The 18,915-nt window shown below is 36.5% G+C and overlaps 1 protein-coding gene across 2 annotated transcripts in view; it reads left to right on the forward strand.

Annotated features, from left to right (window-relative positions):
* Positions 1 to 18,915, forward strand: part of SLC38A6 (solute carrier family 38 member 6) — a 68,948-nt gene that overhangs the window by 9,651 nt on the left and 40,382 nt on the right. For both annotated transcript variants that reach the window (XM_070469441.1, XM_020893961.2), the window contains exons 4-5: positions 10,303 to 10,355; positions 13,493 to 13,532. In XM_070469441.1, the coding sequence (XP_070325542.1) occupies positions 10,303 to 10,355; positions 13,493 to 13,532 (93 nt within the window). The remainder of the gene's footprint in view (positions 1 to 10,302; positions 10,356 to 13,492; positions 13,533 to 18,915) is intronic.

Raw genomic sequence — 18,915 nt, forward strand, 5'->3', positions numbered from 1 at the left:
AGAGGGAAAGAGGAAACAGATAATTCACAGACCAGATGAATATTTTAAAAACTATATTTAATAGCTTCAGAGAACCAAAAGAAGATATTACATCATTGAAATGAGAACAAGAAATTATTTCAAGCATGTAGTAAGAAGATAAGAGTCCTAGATGTTAGAAATTAAATTTAAGCTTAATTTAGTAGCTGGGTTGAAAAGAGTTAAGGAAATTTCCTAGGGGGAAATAAAAAGACAAGGAGCTTGAAAATGGGAGAAAAAATACAAGAAAGTAAGAGGATCAGTCCAGGAGGTTCAGCATGCAAATAATAGGAATTCCATAAAAACAGAAAAATTAGGTGATAGGAAATTATCAACAAAATAATACAAGCTAAGTTTTTGTAACAGAAAGAAATTAGTTTCCAGATTGAGAGAATTTTTCCTGGTAACCAGTGTAATAATTATAAAAGAATTCATATCAAGATGCATCTTTATGAAAAATTAGAAGTGACTATACTGAAAGCTTCAGAGAGGAGAAACAAACAATTCTCATGCAAAGAATAAAAAACTATAATGACAGAAGACTTCCCAGGAAGAACTATAAATAAGAAGACTAGAAAGCAATACCTTCAGAATTCTTGAGGAAAATGATCTCAATATAGAATGCTACATCCTGCCAAACTATTATTTAATTGTACAGGTAGGATAATGACATAAAACTCTCAAAAAATTTTCTCCCATACACTCTTATGTAATGAGCAATGGAGGATGCCATTTACCAAAGTTCATTTCAGTTCAGTCACTCAGTCGTGTCCCACTCTTTGCAACCCCGTGCACTGTGGCACACCAGGCTTCCCTGTCCATCACCAACTCCCAGAGCCTCTCATGTCCATCAAACCTGATGCTGATGCCATCCAACCATCTCATCCTCTGTCATCCCCTTCTCCTCCTGCCTTCAGTCTTTCCCAGCATCAGGGTCTTTTCCAACGAGTCAGTTCTTCGCATCAGGTGGCCACCGTATTGGAGCTTCAGCTTCAGCTTCAGCATCAGTCCTGCCAATCAATATTCAGGACTGATTTCCTTTAGGATGGACTGGTTGGATCGCCTTGCTGTCCAAAGGATTCTCAAGAGTCCTCTCTAACACCACAGTTCAAAAGCATGAATTCTTCAGTGCTCCGCTTCAGTGCTCAGCTTACCAAAGTTAGGTAGTACCAAAAAAATCAGGGAATCCAGCACAAGGAAGAGGCTCCCTGGTGGATCAGACAGTCAAGAACCCACCTGTTCAATCCCTGGGTTGGGGAGATCCCCCGCAGAAGGGAATGGCAACCCACTCCAGTGTTGTTGCTTGGAGAATCCCACGGACAGAGGAACCTGGTAGGTCGCAGTCCATGGGGTTGCAAAGAATTGGACATGACTGAGCAACTTACACACACACAGCACGGGGGAGAAGTGGAGAGAATTCCAGGACAACAGCCAAACAGCAGGTCTGAGAGCCACCTGCAGGTTGAAGTAATTCTTTTCACAAAGGTGCAGTCAGCTCTCCAGGTCATGCTTGCCTTCAGGATAGAAATCCATTTCTTTTTCTTCTTCCTGAAGGGAATGCCTTTCTCATTTGTCTGTCTAGCTCTAATTCGTACTAACTGTTAGATTAGCAGTAGATTAGCAGTCAGACCTGGCTGTTATAGAAGTCTAAGAATCAAATAGTGGAAGATTGAAGCAAGGTATTAACAAAGAGAATAAAAGGGGAAAAAAGCAAGTTAAGAAACTTGGGGAAGTTAGACTGAATGTGGAGGAGGGTCTGTCTGAGGATATCTCCCAGATTTCTGACACAGGCCACTGGATTAATGATAGTGTCATTAACGGACATAAGAACACAGCAGGAGATGCTAGTTCAAAATAAAAATGAGTTCAGTTTTGGATATGTGCACTCTGAAGTAAAATTAGATGGGCCGGTCCTAGAAGTGAGGCCCAGGATGGAGGCTCACTCATTCATCCTATACTCATTTATCTGTGAGGATTACAGAGATAAATGACTTACTTCCTTCTCTTAAAAAAGCTCATAATCTAGAAGGGGAGACAAATACATAAGCAAATGATTTATAATGTAGTGTGATCATTTAAATATGTGCAAGGTATAATGATAGCTCAGAGGAGAGAATGTTTTGCCTTGTCTCAGTGGGGGGTGAGGGGGGTGGTGAGGGTCAGCCAGTATTGGGAGGACCTAGCTAAAAAGGAATTTGACCAATAGACAAGGCAAGAGAGAATATTCCTGCACATACAAAGGTACATATTGAATATTTTACCCACCATACCAAAACTAGTTTACTATTATTTATGCATAAGATACAAAGAAGAAGATGAAACTGAATAAATAGACAAGGGTCAGATCTTAAGGATTTTGGAACTTTTGCTGAGGCAGTGGGAAGTAATTGAGGTGGTTGGAAAAGAGTCAAAGTAGCTACTAGGATTCACCAGTTGTTGCTTGCAAAGAGAAGTTTGGTTCTTCTGAGAGCCCACTGAGAAAGAGAACACATCTTCCTCTTTCTAACGGTTACAATTCTTTTATGAGGATTTTATTTTTTAGCAATAATGAAATAAAGAGTAAAATGACCCCCTTGCCCTCCCTATTTTTTTTTTAATGAAACATGCTAGAGTGGTGATTTGAAATCCATCACAGCACCCTCTTTTTGTTAAAAAAAAAAAAATTCAAAATGCTTCTTTCATTACCTGAAGTGAATTCCTATAGGTATTATAAGCCACTTGTGGTGGGCTAAATTAGTTCAGTTTGGTTCAGTCACTCAGTCGTGTCCGACTCCTTGCGATCCCATGGACTGCAGCATGCCAGGCTTCCCTGTCCATCACCAGTCCCGGAGCCTACTCAAACTCATGTCCATCGCTAAGTAAAGGTGCCCCCAAAACACATCCAGATTCTAATCCCTGTGAATGTTACCACTCATGGCAGAAAAAGGGACTTTGCGAGGGAGACTATTTTGTGGACTCAACGCAGTTACCTGGTCACAGATAGAAAGAGAGCTCTCAGACAGCAGTGGAGAAGGCAATTATGACCACAGAGGCAGAGATGGGAGTGATCTGGCCCAAATCAAGTCAGGCCAGCTGTCACCAGAAGCTGGAAGAGGCAAGGAACAGATTTCCTCTAGGGCCTCTACAGAAACTGTGGCCTTTCTGCTACCCTGATACTGACTCAGTGAGACTGATTCTGGCCTTCTGACTTCCAGAATTATGAGAGAATAAATTTCTGCTCTTTTAAGTCACCAAATTTCTGATACTTTGTTACGCAGCCATAGGAAACCAATACAGTACTTAAAATTAATATAATGCCATATAGCAAAGTAAAGGAGAAACAAAAACAAACGCTGTTAGTGATATGATTTTTCTAAATGGGAAACAGTTTTTGGCAAAGTTCCAAACAAAACCAAACATAGTAATTATATTCCTGGAAATTTTAGTGTGTGTTGAAAGCATTAGCTATTGTTTTCTCAGCATCTACCAAACAGAGGGTGTTTAATAAAAGCTGGGTATGTGGGTGATGATGGATGGATATATTAGAGCTACAGAGGGATTCTATTTTAAAAGTTCCAAATTTAGCACACAGGCAGAAATTACATATGTCAGAAGTACCTTTGAAAATTTATTGTATAGTTTATAAAATAGAGTGTACAAAGTTACATGTTAGACACCAAGATACCATTTCTCAATAAAGTTGAGAGCCTTTTATTTTCCCCCCACATTAGTCTGGGTACTGTGTGAAGGCTTTGGATCTCCTTAGGGTCCCATTCAGCACTGAGATGCTCTCATTGTGAGAGCAAATGAGACTGAAACTGATTGAAAGACAGTAGATTCCTATTTCCTATCTCAGTGCTCACAGTATTTGTTTATTGTTTGGTATGACAGCTGCCCACACTATTTATAATTTTGTATCTTTTTCTTGTGATTAATGAGCATAGTTCAGTATTCCCACAATTAATTAAGTGGGCTGATTACGGGACTCCCATCTTCAGTGAATGGTGGTCTTGTCTCATCGTTTCTGCTGGTTAGTAGTTCTCATCTTGCCTTGATTTTTCTCCCCCAGGGGCATGTGGCAGCGTCTGAAGACCCTGGTGGCTCAGACAGTAAAAAATCCGCGTGCAAGGCGGGAGACCTAGGTTCGATCACTGGTTTGGGAAGATCCCCTGGAGGAGGGCATGGCAACCCACTCCAGTATTCTTGCTTGGAGAATCCCCATGGACAGAGGAGGCTGGTGGGCTACAGTCCACGGGGTCGCAAAGAGTCAGACCTGACTGAATAACTAAGCACAAAGACATTTCTGGCTGTCAAGGCTGAGAATTGGTGGGCAGGGTGAGGCGCTGCTGGCGTCCCGTGAGGCCAGGGATGCTGCTAAACCTGCTACAGTGCACGCAACAGCCCCCTCTGCAAACACTTATCCAGGTCCAAGATATCAGCAGTGGCAGGAGGAGAAAGCCTGCGCTAGATTGTGTGTGTACTCTGCTTTTGTCATGACCCCTTTGTATTGTCTTCCCTGATGGCAGAATGTTTCCTGTAGCAGAACTGAGCTTTTGTCACTGGGCTGCAGGGAAGGATGGGTATAAGTCTTAGCAGGATTAAACATATTTTAAAATGAACCTCCTCTTTAAATTTTATCAAGGTAATAACAATCACAGATGTGGATGTACATGCCATGTGTATATATGTGTGTGCACTTATGCAGGAGGACTTGGAACACTTCCCTGCCCATTTTTCCCCACCTCTAGTTCCGTTTCCCAGAGTTCACAGCATTTAGAGTTTTGTTTTGACTTCTTTGGGGGAGTTACCTTTCTAAGTGTAACTAATATTCTTCTACTGTTATTTATTGATTTAAGATATTATTTGTTGACACCTCATTATGTAAGGTGAGGATTTAGCTCGAGTACACTAGTCCTTCTAATTGTCATTAGTTTGTATTCAATAATTCTTTTACTGATTATTTGTGACTCTAAACAACACATTTAAAGTTTTGTTTTTGTTTCTTAGATGGTGTCTTTTTACTCTGCTACGTTGCATATATATATACTTGTATATATACTGTGCCTGCTTTCCCCTGTTCTCTATTTCCCGTCGTCCTTCTACTGTACCCTGATGTTGTCAAGACTGACAATATTTACTCTCTGTTTTATAGTCTATCTTAAGTCATTAATGTTTTATGAATAAGTTGAGTCTAAAGTTGAAAAACCAATGAATAGCATTTATAGGATATAACCGTGTGAATCCAGTTCACTGAAGAACCATATGGTACGTTGGGACCCTAGAACTTTCTCTCTGCCTGCAGGTATCTCACTTCTGTGACCCTGAAAGGAGTATGTTCTTTGTACTCTCGCATTCTATTTTCTTTTACTATGAGTGCTCTAAAATCATGCCACATTTAGTTGGCAAACTGATATTTAAATACACATTAAGAAAGATCAGAAGTGGTGGCACAGTTGCATAGGAGATATTCGATAAATGAGTGGCCTGCGTGACACTGGTAGGGAGAAAAAAAGACAGGAGGAAAATGAAGGAAAGCACAAGAAAGAAAAGAATTTCAAAATAAGAGTGCATTCCAAGTGGCCTGCTTTCTGAGGGTTGAACTGTATTTGAATAACTCATGTCCCTCAATCCAGTTCCAAAGATAATATTGCCGCTGCTGAAACTTGGGCTTTGTACTGTAACCAGAGTTTATTAATTGTCCTATTTCATTGAGGAAGAAATGCAAAGCAGACAGAACACTGGAGTAACTAGCTGGAAATATTCCACTGCTTCATGGGAAGCAGCTTTCCAAATGATTCCTGTGGAGGCCAAACTCTTGGTCTAGCCAAAATAGCACTAAAAGTGTGCCTTGATGGTACATTAAAGAAGAAAATTTTCCCCAATTTACTTGATTCAGATTTACAGCCTTTCCGCCCCCTCAAAGACATAGCATTGATTTCTTTAATATAAAAAACTAATTTCCTAAAATAGATTGCTAGTAACTGCTTTCAGTTATTTATTTAGAGAGGATTGTGCCAAGTATTGCTTGTTTGAATTCCTGTAAAAGGCTGAATTAATTTCATAATTTTCATAATTAATGTTATTCCTCTTCTGTAAGAATTTGATATTAGCGTAACTGGTCTTTACCATATCTTGTTTTGATAGCTCTCAAAGCATCTTTAACATTATAAATAAGGTATTAAAATACTGATCGTATGTTTTGCTTTATAAATCATATTTGATAAAACCTTTTGTTTTTCACTTAATGTTGACATTTTTCATTTTATTATAAACATAGCTTTTAATGGCTGCATATTATTCTCCTAGATATACCTACCATAATTTACTTAACAAGTTTATCACCATTGAGCATTTAGGTACTCTTTGTTTTCAATGTAATAATGCATAATGAGTATCTTTGCATACGGTGATTTCTCTGATTTTAGCTTTATTTCCTAAGATGCACGGTCCCAGGGGTCAAATATTGTAAATATTTTCAAGGTTCATTGTTGAGATTACATTCTGAAGTCAGTTCCAATGTACACTTAATTGTCCAAATGATAGAACAGAATTTTAAAAGTATTTCACTATTGTTTTGGTTTATGTGTCAAAATGATACAAAAAACTGTTAAAAAGTGAATGTGGAGATAAAGCATTTGGCTGACTATGTACATATTTTATTTTAGCAATGCCTCAATATTAGGCCAGAAGCCATTATTCATACTCATGATGTCTCAGACATGGAAAAGTACTTCTAATTTTTGCAACATAAAAGAAGTAAGATGACAGTTACGGAACTGAATGACTAGCCAGATCTGCTGACTTGAAAAATAGAATTAGGATTTGAACATAATAGTCTCCATTTAAAAGTCTAAACCTTTTTTCACTCTGAATTTGGGGCTCTGCTGTATTTAGAGATATTTTTAAAAAACTAGAAAATAACAGAGAATTAATTTGAGATTGCTAAGATGTATGCCACTGTTGTCTGAAGTTGCAGTTACAGCTATCTTCATTAAGCTGCTAGTGTGGTTATATTTTCTGGAGTAATGTTCTAATTTAAAGATTAAGACTAAGTGTTTTATTTGTTTAAATTTAGGTAATTGAAATATTAGTTCTTTTTGGATTATTTCAGTATTATTTTTGCCTACAGCAAAGTTACTTGCTTTTTAAAAAATTTTTATTTATTTATTTATTTTTAATAGAAGGATAATTGCTTTACAGTATTGCATTGGTTTCTACCAAACATCAATGTGAATCAGCCATAGGTTTACCCATGTTCCCTCCCACTTGAACATCCCTCCCACCTCCCTCCCCATCCCACCCCTCTGGGTTGTCATCCAGCCCCATTTGAATTTTCTGAGTCATACAACAAATTCCCGCTGGCTATCTATTTTATGTATGGTAATGGATGTTTCCTTGTTACTCTCTCCATACCTGCCACCCTCTCCTCCTTTTCTTCTCATGAAAAGTTACTTGCTTCTCATGTCTACTAATATACAATTTATGGGGCTCTCTAAGTGGCACAGTGGTAAAGAATCCACCTGCCAATGCAATAGATGCAAAGAGAAGTGGGTTCTATCCCTGAGTTGAGAAGATCCCCTGGAGTAGCAAATGGCAACCTGCTTCAGTAATCTTGCCATACTTGTTTTCTCCTATTTAAAAGTGAAACAAATCCTAGCCACATTTTTTGAAGAGTATTATCTTGATAACTTGCTCCCTGACAAAGAAACTAATGCAAAATAGGCAATTTTTAAAGCAAGTTATGTGATGTATTTCCATGTATAACACTGAAAGCCTCCTTGCTTTAAGCCCTTGGAAGGAAAGTTTTTTAAATAACACTTTCAACTGTAATATGAAAGAGAGATGCTGAAAATGAACAATGATGTTCCTTTATTATTTTTTTCAATGATATTCCTTTAATCTCATGCTTCATAGTGACAAATCAGAGACCTCCTGAAGATTTGGTTCACATACACATAGTATGTAACAAAATTCCCTTTCCAATGTCAAATTAGAAGCTAATATTTAGAGCTTTTTCTGGTTGAATATATAAAACCAAGTCTTTGGAATGTTAAATTGTATCCCTATAAATAACATTATTACTTAATTATGTTTAGGAACTTTGAAACAAACTTGTAAAGATTTATTGGTTGAAATAATTATTAATTTTTGTGATGACATTCACTTTAGAACATATGCATTTGGAAAAATAAAATTTGGGCATTTCAAGTAGAGGAAAAAATTCCAGATCTCAGTTTTTTAACTTTTAAAAAAAAATTTTATGTTTAAAATATGCCTACAATCTGCCCCTCTAGGATTATTCTAGGAAATTATTCTAGGAAATCTTTCATTGTTAAAGCATGAAGGTTCCTACTTGTAATTAAATTATATATTCCAAATTAAATTGTCCTTGCCCACTGTTGAGCAGTGTGTAAATACATTTAAAAAAAATAGCTGTGTCTGGGACTTCCCCTGTGGTCCAGTGGTTAATACTCCATGCTCCCAATGCAGAGGGCAACATTTTGATCCCTGGTCAGGGAGCTAAGATCCTTCATGCCACATGACCCAGCTAAAAAAAATTAAAATATTAAATAAAAATTTTTTTTAATTAAAAATAAGTATGTCACGCAAAAAGTTCTAAATTCTTTGATCAACCCTGATAATAAAAAAGTGTTTAAAAATTTTTATTCTTAAGTAAAACTTATTTTCTTAAGCATTTCACTGTTTTCTAACTTTGTAGTTATAACATGTAAAGACCACATATGGTTTTCAAAATGCTTATGTTTTCATAATTGATGAACTTTGTTCACCTTATAGCATGTTTAAAAAACTGATTAGAAGATCGTGTCACTTAAGAGCTAAACAGTGCTAAAAGATGAAAGTATACAGGAGTTTTTTGTTAATATAGGGATAGCTTAAAGAAACCCATGTATATCTTGAAATTGTGTTGCTATTATCCAGTCTTAGTACCTGCTAACCTGCCTTTTTTATGGCATAAGCACTGTAAAGTTAAGGACTTCTCAAACTTTGTTGTTCAGCCACTTAGTTGTGTCTGACTCCCTCAACCCCATGAACTAACTATAGCACGCCAGGCTTCCCTGTCCTTCACTATCTCACAGAGTTTGCTCACATTTGTGTGCACTGAGTTAGTGGTGCTATCTAATCATCTCATTCTCTGCCACCCCTTCTCCTCTTGCCCTCAATCCTTCTAAGCATCAGGGTCTTTTCCAGTAAGTCGGCTCTTTGCATCAGGTGGCCAAAGTTTTGGAGCTTCAGCTTCAGTCCTTCCAATGAATATTCAGGGTTGATTTCCTTTAGGATTCACTGATTTGATCTCCTTGCAGTCCACGGGACTCTCTGGAGTCTCCTCTAGCACCGCAATTTGAAAGCATCAATTTTTGGCACTCAGCCTTCTTGATGGTCCAACTCTTACATCCATTTCATGACTACTGGAAAAACCATAGCTTTGATTTAGGATTATATAAACGTTTTTAATTCTCTTATTTTTACCTCTGGTATCACTAATTTTAACATGAAACTTCCATTTAAGGACAAATTTGGTTCTTTTATGGGCCATTTAATTTTCATCTTTTCTGTGATCACACTTCTAGAACATGTGGAATGAAAATGTAATTTCATACTCTCTATGATGAGAAAGAAAATATATTCCCTTATCGCAGGATGAAGGTATTGTTTCCATCTGAATACATTATATCCTAGGTAGCCTGGAAAAGTCAATGTCTCTGAAAGTATGATATAGCTTTTATACTTTATTAAACTTTATTTACATAGACAGTTTTTAGAAACTTGTCAATGAAAATTTGTATTTGGACAGTGTAGTCTGTGAGTACTGTTCAGTGAGAAGTGGGTTGTTCTTGAGTAATTATTATTTGAATTAATGGAACCTGGGTAGTTAGACAACCTTGGGAATTGCTAAGCTCTATAAAAGGACATTATCTTTATGGATCATAAGTTTTCAACTTCCCCCAAGTCAATACTTCTGCTTTAAATTTAATGTGATTGTTGAATAGCTGGGCTTCCCTGGTGGCTCAGCTGGTAAAGAATCCACCTGCAATGCAGGAGACCTGGGTTTGATCCCTGGGCTGGAAAGATCCCCTAGAGGAGGGCGTGGCGGGCTACAGTCCCCAGAATCCCCATGGCGGGGTACAGTCCGTGGGGTCGCAGAGTCGAACATGACTGAGTGACTAAACACAGCACACAGCACATCGAATAGCTGTAGGTAGGAGTGGAATAGCTTTCTTCCATGTAAGACTTGGCACACAGATAGTATCATGTAAAAATAACAGTTATAATTTCTCTCAACAGCTGTGACATCTTATGAAGATCTTGGACTCTTTGCATTTGGATTACCTGGAAAGGTAATTTTTTTTTCTCCCTGCTGTATTCAAAATCCTGTAAGGCAGTTTTTCCCTTCCATTTCCAGTTAGAAAAGACAAGTATATATAGGAGAAAGAAATTAAGGGAATAAAAGGAAACTAAAGTGAAGAAAGGAAATGATGGGAGCAGGAAGAAAAGAAGAAATCTCTATGACCTTTCTAAAAATGCATTGATAAATATAATTCAACACTTAAATTTTTTTGTGTTTTTTACTCTGACGAAGGAGGGCAGTGACTTAAAATTTTAAATCAGTAACAATGGCCTGTTTTAACATTTTGTAATTAATTTTGATTAGATTATGTTTGAATTATCATGAAGACTGAAGAAGACAGATGCATAGAATTAACCTTATAGCATGTTTATAAAATTGATAATTAGAAGATCATGTCATTTAAGAAGTGAATAGTACTAAAAGATGATCCTTCATTTGTAAGTGAGGAAATTAAGGCCCAGAGAAGGGAAGGGGCCTATTTGTCTACAATTACTTAAGCCAGTGTGGAACCATAGGACTCCAGACTCAAAATCAATTACTTTTCCTCCCCAGAATAAGAGAAATAACAACAGTATTTATGGGGCATTCACTTGCAGTGGGCATGCTAAAGTAGTTTAGTTAAACTAATTACCTGTCTTCTTCCACAGATAATCTGGAATTAAATATTATTGTTAGTGTTTTCATAATTATTTTTTATTTCTGAAGAGCTATTGTACTTCTAAAACCCATTTTTATGTTGATTCCAAACAGAGCTTTTTCTTTTCATTTTGTAAATCTGTTGTTTGTGTTTTTTTTTTATTTTTAAACTAAAAGGATACTATTTTGTTGATGGCTGAACTAACTTTTAAGAATTAAGTCTGAGAGGAAAAAGATACAGCTATGTAATGAGGGGCGGGAGATGTGTATTTGCATTCAAATTAACTTTGTATTTAAAGTGCAAAAGAGAATATTTAAATCATGTTATGTCATCTCATGATTTGGATCCTCATAGCCTGAAAATTGAACTAAACCGAGACTATGTTACTTTTGAGGGTAAAGATTTTTGTTAATCATCCTTGGTAACAATTTTTCTTGAAGATCAGGATGTTTGTTATAATTAGGATCAATTTCCTGCATCCAGTTTAACCAAGGGAGAAGAAGGAAATGTTATTTATATAAAAAAAACTCTCTAATTAATTTAATACAATCTATGAACATGACTGAGCATCATCACTGTTATTTCACGTTAGTATTGCCTTCATTCCTTGGACAGCAGCAGAGTCTACAAGAACATGGATTATTGAGAGTTCCCTCTTCCTATACTCTCAAGTAGCTGCATTACCATTTTAGTGTATGCACACAGTTCTTAGCCGGTGGATACACAGACAGAGAGTACTATAAGTGAAGAGTTATTTGTTTGTTTGTTTGTTTAATATTTTCTCTCAACTTCCAGAGGTGGGTTGAAACTTTCCTATTTCCTTCTTCCCAGATATTATATGAATATAGATATGACATGATAGGGTAACATTATTCTGAAATTAAATATTTTTGAAGTGACTTGAACTTTTTAAGAAAAATGTTTTAATTGTCTGTATGGATTTATGTACTTGCCAAATATTTATTGAGCAAATACCATGTGGCCATGCACTGTACTAGGCACTAGAAAGATGGGTAGATGGGTAGATATATTGACTTTCTAGATCAAAAATGCTTCAATTGAGCCAGAAAATGGGAAAATAACTCATCAATACGTTGATTTTATTGCTTTTTGCAGTATATTCATAGAAAAATCCAAATTTCATGTGTGATTGACAACAAATATCAATTGCATATGAAAGACAGTGTACAGAAATTTCAGAAAAGTCTTTTCACTGATGACTGTGAGTGACATTTTGGAACTAATTTTTAAATGGGTTGACATGTAAAGATTTTTCTGGAAAATGTTAGAATGACAATTATATCTTCAAAGACATCTTGCCAGATGTTTCTATCATTAGCCCTGCTTTCCAAGACCTCTATGTCTTGATAACTTAGTTTCCAGGATAGGCAAATGGAATTCCTAGAAGAAGGGTGATCTCTTCCCAGTCCATGCACGACTGAATGATCTTAGATAGCTAGTCAGCTCCAGATATACATTGGAGGTACAGATTCTCCAAGATTTAAGTGATTGAAAGGCCCAAGTGGAAGAAGAATGTTTAATCATTTCTTCTGAGTGCATCTGATGACCAAGAATGGATAAAGTGCCGTCTTGTATTTCCCAGGAATCCCATCAAAGATCACAAGTTAGCAGGCCTGCAGGCTGAACTTAGTCCTCAGGCGTGTTTTGTTTGGCACAAATCTTTTTTTATTTTTAGCTGATTGCCAACCAAGAGTTATGACATTTTGAAAGAATTCAGTTTCTGACTTTCCTTGAAAAATCAGAAGATCCAGCTACATTGGATTCACATTCTCATATGTCAGCAACTGGCCAGAACTGCATAACAGCTGCCCCATTTTGAAAGAGGAGAAATTCTCCAATATATTGCAGTCTTCACTACCTCCTATTGTCTTATACTCAGCCCACTGCATGTTACTGAGTTTGAAATGCTTCGGTTTTCAGATATGTGGGCTCTAGAGTTTTCTGCTCTAGAATTTATTTATCCCTGCAACAAGGCTCCCATGTTCAAGGCTTGGTGTTTGCCAAGCTGATACCCTCTGAAGGTTATGTTTCCTTTTATACAATACAGCATTGGCACAACACACCTTGTCTCAGTATGCCTAGCAAAGCAATGTGATATAACCGGTTAAAAAAAAAAAAAAACAAATAAAAAAAAAGGAGACCAAATAGATTCAATTTCAATTCTTTGGTACTTTGATAACCATTGATTCCCTAGCTTTTTAACACTTTTAACTGTTTTAAAAATGGCTGCCAAGGAAACTTACAAAAGTGTGCTTTATAGTAACCATGGAACTATTAAAGAAAGGCTTTTTATGTGATGATTATTAGTTTTATATATTACAAATGGCCGGCAGAATATGTTCTTTTCAGTTTCTCTTCACTCAATTTCTGCATCTGTTTTTAAGTAATAGTTATTGGATTTTAATAAAATACCAATCCTTTTATATTATTTCCCCTTTCATCTTCTGAATACATTTGTTCTTTTATAGGTGATGGTGGCAAGCACCATAATAATTCAGAACATTGGAGGTAAGCAATTGAAAGTGCACAGCTTATGCCTAGACGTGGTGGAAATGATTTACTCCTTTGGTTTCTTGCTTGCTACAGGTCCAGCTGGGAACCTAAACCTCTGGAAACATAGGTGTCTCAGAAGCCCTGTGTGTTGACCTATTAGTCTTTCTTTTTTTAAGAGATCCTTTTTAGCAGCCCTTGTAGGACAGTAGCTTCTAAATTCAGTTGCAGCTAAACCCTTGCTTTCAATCTTGTAAGTCTGTAACACACCTCTGAAGCACTGGCTTTCTGTAGTTGGGGCAGTGATGAAGTACAGCTTGGGAAAACTCTCCAGGTGATTCTGCAGTATTTCCCCTCTATTTTTGTCCTGATCACCCGCTGTATGTATACTGCTTTAGAAGGAGGGATATTCCATGGCTGTGAACAGTCATGTGTAGAAAGGCAATCTCCTTTTGTAAGCACGAAATCAAAAATGACCATGTGTTGTACAAAATAAAAAAGCTTGAGACATAAAAAGTATTCTCACATTTTTTGGAATTCCCTATTTTCCCATTAAAAAAAAATGATCTGGTATCAAGAACTACAGAAACAAAAAGTACTGTTAAGTTAATTATTGATCATTATTGACTAAATGTATTAAACATTTAAATCCAAAATCCTGTGGGAATCATATTTTTATATGCTGTAAAGAAGTTACATCATGCTGAACAATGTCTTAATTTTCTTTTACCATTTACTGGAGTGCTAAATAAATGTTTTTTAGGGTGAAGTTAAATACACAGAGTTAATATGCACTTTGGATCTTCCACAAGATTGTATGGTCAGAGGAAATTTTAATCTTATTTGTTATGTGTGACAGTTCAAAATAATTTGAAGATGATAGCTTTAATAAAATTTAACTGATATTCAAGAGATCTGAGCTATTAGTATTTCAGTTTACATTAAGTTCAGCAAAATTCCTCATTTAATTAAGTTCAACAAAATTCCATCTTTAATTAATTTCTTGGTCAAGGAAAAAAATTAGCATTCCAGCAATAAATTGTATTTGCCCTTGTTTTGGAAATCCTGAACATTCATGTTTTAATTCTTTGAATTTTCAGGGCAATATGCATATATATATATATACATATATATACACACACACATAATATAGAAGAAGAATGCTTTCTTGGATGTCATACCAAATAATTTCCTTTTTAACACACCTACTTTACTCTTCACATTAGAAGTCAGTAAACTGTCTTTTCGCTAATGAATCTAGAAAATGCCATGACTTTAAGGTCTACTTTGGAATATCTTGTTTTAGCTAGTATGCTTAAATGTGTACTGGTAATGTCGCTAATGTGAAAATAATCCCTTATTTTCCTCTCTCTATGATTGTTGTTGTTTAGTCACTAAATTGTGTCCAACTCTTTTGTGACCCCATGGATTGTGGCCTGCCAGGCTCCTCTGTCCGTGGAATTTCCCAGAAAAGAGTACTGAGTGAGTTGCTATTTCCTTCTCCAGGGGATCTTCCTGACCCTGAGATCGAACCCATGTCTCTTGCATTGGCAGGTGAATTCTTTACCACTGAACCACCAGGGAAGCCCCTCTGTATGATTACTAAGAACCATCAATCACAGTTTGTATTTTATGTAGAATTTTCAGCTCAGGAATTTCGATCTAAATTTGTGACTATGGTAAATGCCTGCTGCTGTATTCTCAGTATCCTTCACCCTGATCGCTTCCTTGTCCTCTAAGCTGGTATGCAGCTGTTATTGTTCCTGACTCTTTTAGCACTTGCTGTTATTAGGTCGAAGTTACCTCTGTATATGCTTTCTTCCCCCACTATTATTATCAGCTCCTCTAAGTCAAGTATTAGTCTCATTTTTTTTTTTTTTTTGTACTCCCAGAACCTAGCACAATATTTGGGACTTGATAAACCTTTTTTTCAACTAAATATTAGCTGAATATAATTTGTGTGTGCTATTTGCAAGTACTTTGTAATATTCTAACTGTATTTATCAAGAAGAAGACCAAAGGGGACTTCTAGAATGATCACTAGCACTAAATATTTGAAAAGCTGAACATGAAACATGGAAAGATATTAGAGTAATTTAGTATTGTTCTAAAGGGCAGAACTGGTTCTAATAGGTAGAAATCTATAGTGAAGCTGGTTTGGTTTCATTTGAAATACTAAGGTTTGTGATAATGGAGATGTCCTACACTCCTTTGAAAAAGCACTGGTATTCCTGAAAAAATTCAAACAGAGTTGGTTGTCAGAATGTTCTAGAAAAAATTTCTGCGTTTCAGTTCAGTCACTCAGTTGTGTCCGATTCTTTGTGACCTCATGGACTGCAGCACACCAGGCTTGATTGTCCATCACCAACTCCCGGAGCCTACTCAGACTCATGTCCTTCACGTCAGTGATGCCATTCAACCATCTCATCCTCTGTTGTCCCCTTCTCCTCCCACCTTCAATCTTTCCCAGCATCAGGCTCTTTTCCAATGAATCAGTTCTTCGCATCAGGTGGCCAGAGTATTGGAATTTCAGCTTCAGCATCAGTCCTTCCAACGAATATTCAGGACTGATTTCCTTTAGGATTGACTGGTTGGATACCCTTGCAGTCCAAGAGACTCTCAAGAGTCTTCTCCAACACCACAGTTCAAAAGCATCAATTCTTTGGCACTCAGCTTTCTTTACAGTCCAACTTTCACATCCATACATGACTATTGGAAAAGCCATAGCTTTGACTAGACGGACCTTTGTTGGTACAGTAATGTCTCTACTTTTTAATATGCTGTCTAGGTTGGTCATAGCTTGTCTTCCAAGGAAGCAAATATCTTTTAATTTCATGGCTGCAGTCACCATTTGCAGTGATTTTGGAGCCCCCCAAAATAAAGTCTCTCACTGTTTCCATTGTTTTCCCATCTATTTCCCATGAAGTGATGGGACCAGATGCCATGATCTTAGTTTTCTGACTGTTGAGTTTTAAGCCAACTTTTTCACTCTCCTCTTTCACTTTCATCAAGAGGCTTTTCGGTTCTTCTTCGCTTTCTGCCATAAGAAGGGTCATCTGCATATCTGAGGTTATTGATATTTCTCCCAGCAATCTTGATTCTAGCTTGTGCTTCATCCAGCCTGGCATTTTGCATAATGTACTCTGCATATAGTTAAATAAGCAGGGTGACAATATACAGCCTTGACGTTCTCCTTTGCTGATTTGGAACCAGTCTGTTGTTCCATGTCCAGTTCTAACTGTTGCTTCCTGACCTGCATACAGGTTTCTCAGGAGACAGGTCAGGTGGTCTGGTATTCCCATCTCTTTTAAGACATTTCCACATTTTGTTGTGATCCACACAGTCAAAGGCTTTGGCATAGTCAATAAAGCAGAAGTAGATATTTTTCTGTAACTCTCTTGCTTTTTCGATGATCCAACGGATGTTCGCAATTTGATCTCTGGTTCCTCTGCCTTTTCTAAATCCAGCTTGAAAATCTGGAAGTTCATGGTTCACTTACTGTTAAAGCCTAGCTTGGAGGATTTTGAGCATTACTTAGCTAGCGTGTGAGATGAGTGCAATTGTGTGGTAGTTTGAACATTCTTTGGCATTGCCTTTCTTTGGGATTGGATTGGGATTGGATTCCTGCATTTGGTGGCAGATAAATCATCAATTCTTTCAGCTCTAAGTTTGTTGATTGTCTTGCTTTGTTTTAGAAACTTTTTTTTTAAAAAGTCACTTAAAAGCAGTCACAGAAATTTTTTGTGTCCCTCCAATTCAGTATGCTGGTAATGCTTATTTAGTTTTTAGAATAATATTCTTGTGATTTTCTTCATATTGCCTAAAATTTTATTTATTGAGAGCCCACTAAGTAATAACTGAAACATATTTTCAAAGCTGTTTTTTTTTGTCTTAGCATGCATAAACCATTCCTTTATTAGAATAGAATTGGAAGCTTGCTGTTGTGAGCAGAACACTGGGTTGGAAGTCAGATGCCTATTTATTGCAGGAAAGTTTCATGGAAGAGTTATACTTGGTTCGAAAGATGATTTGCTCTTTTCTTAGGTATCTTTAACAAGTCAGCCACTATTGCTCTAAAAACTTTCATGGAGCTGTTCTTTTTCAGAAAGGAGAGTCTCAGTTCTTAGAACTACCCTTTATGGCAGCCGCCGAGCCTCTGAGGTTAAAGTCTAGGGACTCCAGCCTTAATAAGTAGTTTCTTGATTAACCTAAGTTGGGTCTGTGGAAGGCCTTCACAGTTGCTAAGCCATGTATGCTTGAGAAAAAATGGCATACTTATTTGGGAGGCTCTTTAACGTTGTACATATGACTTATTTGATGTTATTTCTTCCGAAAGCATTTTGACTTTTTATTAATTGGAGATACATTGGATATTTATAAGATGATATGAACAGGTTATGATATGATAACCTGTTATCATATGATATGATATGAATAGGTTAAATGTTCGCATCTCTTGCATGCCTACCTGTATATATAATGTAGTTCAGATAGCATTTTTGGAAGGATGGGATATTTATTATTAATATAAGTGGTCAGAGTTTTTCAGTGATTGTTTAGAAATGAGAAATAATATAATAGATTATCTTTAAGTCAGGCCTATACTTGACACTCTATACTTATAGCAACACTTCAGGGTGGATGATATTATCCTCATTTTACAGAGGATGAGATCAGTGCTCAGGACTCAAATCTCACTTTGTCTGCTTCTAAAGGGCTTTGTTTTTTCTTCTCTGATTTAGTAAATGTTGAAAAGCAATGAAAAGATTAAATGTTGAGGATTTTAAAAACTCCTTGGGGACAGGAACTATTTGTTTTCATTTGTTTTCCTAACTTGACCTAGTTTCTGGTAGAGGAACTCAATAAATAATATTTGTTGAATGAATGAGACAGTTTTTAAAATTCTATTTAAAAACCTAAGATTTTGCCTCAAAGAGACAATTTTATATACCATATAAATGATGGAAAGAAATTGAATGTCCATAGTGTTTAGAATTATGTGAAAAATAAAAGGTTGAAAATATTGAGGAAAGTTAGATCTTATTTATGTAAAATAGAAAATAAAGTATTTTGAAATCTACTTTTGTGTTAGGTAATCACATCTCAGATTAATGCTTCCTGACTCTTTTATTCTTTGTAACATTTAAACATTTCTCAGTTTTCTTGAGATTCTATGTCCCTGATGAATCTATGAGAAAAGGAAACAGGGCCTTTAGAAGCAAGATGATCATAGATCAAGGAAAATTTTCCTTAATCAATATTCTGTGAATCTTTCAGTAAGACTCAGTTTATCCCCTACATTTTTGTATTCCATATCTATAAGTAACTTGTTCATTCCATTAGGTTTTTAAGTACCAAGCACTTGGTGTTTAGTAAGTCTTACTTATTATAGGAAGAAAGT

This window comes from Odocoileus virginianus, chromosome 6 (assembly GCF_023699985.2).
Source record: "Odocoileus virginianus isolate 20LAN1187 ecotype Illinois chromosome 6, Ovbor_1.2, whole genome shotgun sequence".
NCBI classification, from domain to species: Eukaryota; Metazoa; Chordata; class Mammalia; order Artiodactyla; family Cervidae; genus Odocoileus; species Odocoileus virginianus.